This window comes from Aulostomus chinensis, chromosome 6 (genome assembly GCF_037954235.1).
Source record: "Aulostomus chinensis isolate RoL2024-O1b breed Wild chromosome 6, RoL_Achi_v1.0, whole genome shotgun sequence".
In the NCBI taxonomy this organism is placed as follows: Eukaryota; Metazoa; Chordata; class Actinopteri; order Syngnathiformes; family Aulostomidae; genus Aulostomus; species Aulostomus chinensis.
Window position 1 is genome coordinate 7,492,501 of NC_141325.1, and position 7,500 is coordinate 7,500,000.

Here is a 7,500-nt window from a genome sequence, read left to right on the forward strand (position 1 = left end):
AAAAAATCTGTGCGACGAGGACTTGAGCAGGACATGTCTGCTGGGACTCACCGTGCCCTGCCCGGAGGAGCCCTCCTGGAGGATCCTGTCCAGTTCCGTCTTCAGGTTGTCCCGCTCCATTTTCAACTCTTCCAGAGACAAGTTGTACTTGTTGACTAAAGTCTCGAACATTTCCAAAACGCGGACAATTCTGAACTGCAAATCCGACACCTCTTCGCCTGTGCTGCTTATTTTTAATAAGTCTCGGCCGATCACGTAGGAAATGTCATACACATCTTCCACCGTCAGCTCGAACGCGTCTTTGTCGAAAGCCAAAGCCGGAGACGACTCTTCTCCGAACTCCATGGCGGAGGGATACCACTCCACAAACTTTTCTCCCGCAGCTTTGGCTATAAAAACTCCAGCTTGAGCTGTTAAATTGTCCTTTCTTTCAGATACGGTACTTTCGGTGGCACAACTTCCACAGAGGCAGCACTTCCCCCCATCACTCACCCGCCAATGGCGTGATGCGCCAGGCAGCGGAGGAGGGCAAAGTATCCTAGCGACAGGTGAGTACAAAGATTAAATGTGAGTCAAGATGATCCCTCCGCAGCGACATCTGCGTTGCTTAAGGTTCACAAAGCGAGAAGGCACGCCTGGATCAGGTGCAGAAACACGTGATTATTACTGTTTTCTGCAAACTCATTTCCTACCTGAATTCTCAGGCTGTTTGACGTTATAATAAAATTGATATTTTCTTAGTGTCTTTCTAAGAGGGATTTCGCTCTGGAACGAAAATGATGCACAGCTCGGCACAACTTCTAGATAGGAAGTTGGAAACATTGCTGCTGACCTCTTGACCAGGTCACCCTTGTGAAAGAGATCCTGATCTCAGTGGCTTCTTACCTGGTTAAATAAATAAAACAAAAAAAAGTAACCTAAAACAACATGCAAACAAAACTTGCTTTATTAGAATAAACATTGTTGAGCATAATAAACCTTGCACATATTGTTTTATTGAGTATTAATAAAATATCTTCGATTTTATCAGCATCATTTTACAAGTATAAACTATATATGCAGTACCTGTCAGGCTGAAGTGGCCAATTAAAAAAAAAACTACTCGCTTAACCACTTCTAATCTATTTGGGGAAAAAAATAAAACACTCTATAGTTCTAATTATTTATTTCACAAATTTTTGGTTTTACTTTCCAGCTCCTTGAAACTCGGATGGTCAAAACATTTTCATTGCAAGAAAATCTAAACCAGTTCACCTTCATGTGGTTTAACTTTCAACTCGTGTCTTATGTTTCACGCAATGGCACTCTTACACTCCATAACATTAGACAATTTTTTTTTCTAAACATAAAATAGCAGCTTGCAGGTTTCTACTCCCTAGATGTTGAATAGCAAGGCCCAGATGGAGCAGTGCAGAGATGTCCTCCATCAGCATGGTTGGCTTGTCCTTGATGTGTTCTCTGTCCTACCGGCTGTTAATGTTTTACCCGTTTATGAAATCAACCACTGTTCTGAATCGTTCATCACCTCTACTATTGGAAAATGCTCTGTAGTTTTGTTGATCTTTCTATTAAGCTTCTCAAATTTTCCTTTATTGTAATTATCAAATTTTTTTTTTTTTATTCAAATCTTCAGATGCCTCCTCGGCGTAGTTGTTTGCTGGTTAGTGGGATTTTGTTTCCTGCTCAAACACATTCCCTCTTTGTTAAGGCTTAATAAAGTTGTGAGAATCTGAATCTAATGACACAGTACACACAATTTCCTGCATAGTCTGTTTAGTGGAAGCGCATGATAATCCAGTTCACTTTGTAAATTTTATAGTTTTATGGCATGTGAACCCATGACTTTGACAGATGAGGACCTTTTAAGGAAAACCTAATGAGTACTCTGTGAAATACACAGTCTTCAGGGAGGAAAATACCGATGTAGTGTTTGGTGTTAGTTTTATGGAAGAAGCAGTTTAGAGCAACCTTTTGTCAAAATAACAGCTTGTGTAACACGCGACACTGTAACAATTTTTGACACTGACTCATAAGTTACTGTCATTTCATCGCTTCAGGGAGAAGAGCAGCGTTCACCCCTCCAGCAGATTTCCAGGGACTACGACCAAGCTCACGCAGGCCAAACAGGCCCAGTGCCTTTAATTTCTCACCCTTCTGTCAGATACCCTCATCTATACAAATCTGAATGTCCAGGTCTGACAATTTGCTACACATATGGAGGGAACCTGGAGTAGAGCCTCTGCTTCTTGGGCTACAGAGGAAGCCACTAAGCTGGTGATGGAGGGATTACATGTCCGATCTGGCCTGGGGACGCATCCGGATCCCCTAGGAGGAGCTGGAGGACATCTAGAGCCCTCTCCAGATAAGAGGAGATGGATGCAGGTCCTTTTAAAGCTCTTACCAAATTATCTTTCAAAATAAAAAAAAAATAAATAAAAAAAAAATATATATATGTATATATATGATCAAAGGTTGAACAGGAGCCTGTAGTTGGGTTTATGAAGTACATCTATAGACTTGAGTAACGGAAGCATTCAACCAGTTCATGTAAAATACCATAAGCCTATTAACAAATAAAAACACGTTGGTGTTGACAAAATAAAAGAATTATACAAGAATTAAAACAAGAACTGAAATTCAAGGTCATACAAAGGAAACAAGTCTTCTGATCGGCAACAACGTTGGATCGTCCGCGATTAATCCGGCGGCAACCATCGGCATTATGGCGGTGAAGATCCTGCAAACAGAAAACAGAGTGACGACACACTGAGATGAAGTGGCGAGGAAGATGATGTCAAAAGCTTGCAAGTGTTGTTGTGACAATCGGCTAAAGGGGAAACTGGTATTATGAACTCGAGATCTGGGCTAAGTGTCTTTCACCTCATAGTAAAGTGCTGCTAGTGAAGTTTGTTAGATAAACCACTGAAAGGTAAATGGGAGACATTCAATCAGGACAGGGAGTTGCTGCTCCGGCTGTAAACATCAGTGTGTGAGGACTCACAGGCGCTTTATTCCTGATTCAGGCTGATCAGCAGAAGCAGAGCATGGCAGAGGAACTGGAGCACAAGCAAAGTCTTCTTCAAACTCCTCGCTGAGGAATGTAGAGACCGTTAAATTTTCATCAGCGCTATTTCACATCAGTAATATCTCCCTTTTACAAAGCTACCTTCTGTAATACGCCAGTTCCTCCTGTAACAGGAAGACTTGAGACTTGAGTTCGTTTCTCTCCTGCAGGACGTCGCGCAGCTCCTGCAGGGTAAAGCGAGGTGTGTCTGACTCCTCGTCCTCCTCTGGCTTCGCATCAGATGATGCATTCTGTGGTCAAAACACACATTCGGTATCTCTCTTTACACGTCAAACATTCCCTGACATAATAACGACACTGGCAGCTCAGTAGTTGCTCATGTTTCTGCAGTGTTGAAGTTCTATTAGTCAAGAGACAAAGAGGAGAGGATGCGTGTGTGTTCACAGTGAAAACTTTTCACTGCACTGATTTCCCAGAGACTAAACTACTCCTACGGTATGTGTAAACAGAGCTCTGGCACGTACGAAGGAATGCAGTGTGTTAATATAAGTACTTGTATCGTGGGCGTCTGCTATATTCTTGCCAATAGAAAGGAGAGTTCATTGTTACCCGGAACGCTGCTGATGTGTCCTCTTCTCCATCAACCTCTTCATCCGTATTCTCTCTCAGCGTTGATCTTGAGAGAAGCGATTGATTCTCGTTGTGTTCAAAACAGTTTGCTAAGAAGCCAGGGTCGCCTCCGCACTCTGCCCACACGGAGTTTGACTTGATGGGGTTAGATGGTGCTGCTGCCGACAACTGGATTTTTGATAAGAAAACAGCAACTTAAGCACTAAAACAAGTGCTTAAAGTGACATTTCATGTGTGAAATGTCACTTTAATGAAGTAGAACTTATTTCTCATATGTTACTCTTTGGCCTTATCATCACCTGTGGGGATAAGGATGATGACGATGACATCCGAGATCTTGGAGGAAAGGCCTCCTCAGCCTCAGCGATCTCTCTCTCCAGCTCACACTCTCGCAGCTCCTTCCTCAGCTGCGCCACCTCCAGCTGCAGAGCCCCCAGCTCCTGCTGCCGCGCTTGGGCCGCAGCCTCCAGCTCCGCCCTCTGCTGGATCAGCGCCTTGCCCTGAGCCTCCATTACTCCTATCCTGTGACGGAGATCCTGATTTATGCGTATCAGCCGATGTTGCTGCATCTGGAGCTACAGTGGGAGGAATTTGTTTCATCTTCTCAGGAAGCCTAGTTCGTCAGGGTATGTACATTATTGTCAAGAGTTAGTTAGTACGTGAGCATCAGACTTTCTTTACTCCTCACCGCCTCAACGTCCTCATTTCTTAGTGTCAGCTCGTGGTCTTTAGCCCGGATTTCATCCCTCTGCTTGTCCACCAAGTCCTTCAGCCTCTTCATCACCTGCCTTTCCTTCTCAGACATTCCTGTGTGTGTCAGAAGACAAGCAGACGCAGAGTTGTGATTATTGCAACGACTGCCATATCAACGCATCGTACATAATATGAACATTAAATGAATCATTATTCCCATAGCGTTTACATGCAGGTTTGTGTTCGTAATGATGTTTAGGAAATTAGTGGGAGATCTTGAAAATGTTTCAATGATGTCCAGATTAATCTCGTCCAAAAATTGGCTTGGTTATACAGCCAGCAGTGGTATACACTGGTTACTTTACACTTTTTGTGAACAGAATTTCTGAACGTTGAACAAAATTTCAAAATTTAATGAAGCACTATTTTTGTTAACAGCTGGGGAGTCAGTTTTACTAACTGATTTTGTTGTATGGTTTATTTAGGTTTTTTTCTTCTTCTATTCCAACACCAGTAATAGAATTAAGTATTACAAATGCATTACCCTGTGAAAGGGTGTGCTGTCCTTGTTGCACTATTACATTATTTATATATCGATATCACAAATCGGTCTCGCAATAACAAGGACGATGTTCATTGTATAATTTCTGAGACAATTTAGGTTGTCCAATAAAAATGTTAGTGTGATGTCATTCCGACAAAATCTACTAAGATGGTTTTCATATTGTTCTGACATAAAATCAACCAGATTTTGACAAAAGAAGAATACCACGCGGTACAATGTGTCAAAGAGAGTAAATACAGCAGCAGTCTCCCAGCTGCTGTTCTCTGTCCGGACCTTTACAGGCTTCCTGCTGCCTCCTCCCACAACCTTTTTTGAAGTCGACATTCAAGCGTGCAGCATCAACAGTAAAGGGTAAGATACCTCGTGACGGCGCAGGGCAAATATGTGCAGCAGATCGGCGGAACACAAATCTTCACACAGCGGAAATAAGCAACATTAATCAGATCCATACCGGAACTTTTGGCCAAGATGAAACTATCATCTCCATCTTCACAAGATCATTTCCCAACAAAACAAGCAGCACAGGGAACCTCGAGGTGCGCCACCTATAGAATGTTCTCTTTTATCTGTTTCAATGATCAGCAGGGAATGGGGGCTGGATGGCTGTTAGGTTTCTACTTTTAATTGGGAAATCTATTGAAAAAAACAACCCAAAAAAAATCATTGTATTGACATTGTGTTTGGTTTTATATTTTCATGTTGTCTTGATGCTTTTAAAAATGAGATATCTGCTCACTGCCGAGCTCTGCTCTTTGTCGTGATAACTCTGATGATTCAATTATCATCGGCTGCCACAAGCACCACAACAACCACTCCTCTCCTCAGAGTGAGTTGAAACTCTTCTGGAAAATGCAGACACCAGTACTTCCTCTTACTAAATTGGATGCCATATAATTTATATACATGGTATGTAATGAGATGCGCACATGTAACACTACACCAAGGATGACGATGAGGCAGTAAAACAGCAGTTTCTCACACAGACAACAGATACTGATTTTGTTTATCTATGATTTTGTTCAAATTATGAATAAATGTGATTTTAATTAAATTGTCCTGTGTGCTGCTGTGGACAAGAACCTACCCTCATGTTTCTGCAGGTCCTCCTCCGTGACGGGAGACTCGCTAAGAGAGAGGCTGACCAGCAGCTTCTTGTTCTGTGCCTGCAGCTGAGTGATCTGGGATAAAAGATCCTGGACCTCCCCTCTCCAAACATCCTCCACCTGCTCCAGCTCCTGGATCACACACACACACACACACACACACACACACCAGATTTTTTTTATTCAGTATAAAGAATAACAATTAACAATTTTACTGTCCACATCACTGCTGAAGAGTGAGCAGTGTGTCAGATGTCTCACTAAATGAAATGTCTGAAAAGTCTTGCCATACCATAACATAAATCACAATATATATCAATATTGATACAAGGGGATTCTGAATATTGTGATAATCAATTTTCCAATTCGACATTTAGTCCGTAAAGTAACAAAAAAAAGGGTGAAAAATATGAATCAGAATACTCAAAAGACCAAGATGGCGTCCTCCAGTGTTCAGTTAATTGTCACAGAGGGGCTACAAAACCAGACACTAGTAACTCTTCAGAAGCTGGTGACAAAGAAATGTGACTTAATTGGAGGTAAATGATTGAAACTAAATCAGGGCTCAATTAGGTGATTACTTGAATAATTCTGCATGTGTGAACACTCGCAATCCTCCATATCCCTTCACGTATTCCTTTTCAAGTTTCAGAGTACATTGTCCCAAAAATAATTATCTCATCATCAGTCGTATGCGTAGGATGCATAATACTATGGAACTATGGAAGAGCGTTTTCGGCCTTGTAGTTTTGATAAACATTTTTTTTTTTAGCAACGAATGAAAATACTTTTACACACAAACACACTCAGGTCAGGTAGGTTGGTATGAAAGCACTTCCCTCTCGTTCTCCCTCACACACACACACACACACACACACACACACACACACACACACACACACACCTCCTGGTGCTTCCGCTCCTGCTCGTATCTATCGCTTCGCTCCTGCCGCAGCTTGTCCAACTCCCTCCGCAGCTCCTCGGCCTCCTGCCCGGCAGCTCCGTGGCTCACCAGCTTCTCCAGGAACTCCAGAACCCGCACAACTTTGGGGACCACTCCGACTAAAGACTCACAGCCGAACCTGTCGATAATCCGCTCGAACTCCTGCCCGAGTACCGCCGCGATGTCGTACACGTCCATGACCGTCAGCTCCGCCGCGGGTCTGTCCAGCGCCGACATGACCAAGGTGTCCATGTCTCTGTGTCCCCCCGCTATTCCTCGTCTTTATTTGCACCTCCACCGTCAATAATGACTCCTTCAACCACCTACTTCTGCGATGGCTCACATTTTACGTAGAAATGCGAGTATAAACTGGCTAACCAATACCTGCGTGGACCGACGAGAACCTGTTGACAGTTTAAACTTCGTCTGCAGCTGAAACTCTGACGTTGCGTTCACTTACCCGTGGAAACTCGTTTATTTTCATTAGTCGACAGCAGCTCCCAAGTTATTACGCACAACTTTGCTTTATGCTGCCGTACTG

The 7,500-nt window shown here is 42.9% G+C and overlaps 2 protein-coding genes across 2 annotated transcripts in view; both read right to left on the reverse strand.

Annotated features, from left to right (window-relative positions):
* Positions 1–507, reverse strand: part of rilpl2 (Rab interacting lysosomal protein-like 2) — an 8,326-nt gene extending 7,819 nt beyond the window's left edge. The window contains exon 1 of the mRNA XM_086206184.1: positions 52–507. Coding sequence (XP_086062310.1) covers positions 52–345 — 294 coding nt within the window. The 5' untranslated portion in view covers positions 346–507. The remainder of the gene's footprint in view (positions 1–51) is intronic.
* A 228-nt stretch (positions 508–735) lies between these two features.
* LOC147259932 (RILP-like protein 1) overlaps positions 736–7,500 on the reverse strand; it is a 6,838-nt gene continuing 73 nt past the window's right edge. The window contains exons 1-8 of the mRNA XM_086206182.1: positions 6,921–7,500; positions 5,998–6,148; positions 4,344–4,462; positions 3,955–4,230; positions 3,635–3,823; positions 3,167–3,315; positions 3,002–3,091; positions 736–2,737 (exon numbers count right to left, since the gene is read on the reverse strand). The exon at positions 6,921–7,500 is cut by the window's right edge and continues 73 nt beyond it. Coding sequence (XP_086062308.1) covers positions 2,644–2,737; positions 3,002–3,091; positions 3,167–3,315; positions 3,635–3,823; positions 3,955–4,230; positions 4,344–4,462; positions 5,998–6,148; positions 6,921–7,211 — 1,359 coding nt within the window. The 5' untranslated portion in view covers positions 7,212–7,500 and the 3' untranslated portion in view covers positions 736–2,643. The remainder of the gene's footprint in view (positions 2,738–3,001; positions 3,092–3,166; positions 3,316–3,634; positions 3,824–3,954; positions 4,231–4,343; positions 4,463–5,997; positions 6,149–6,920) is intronic.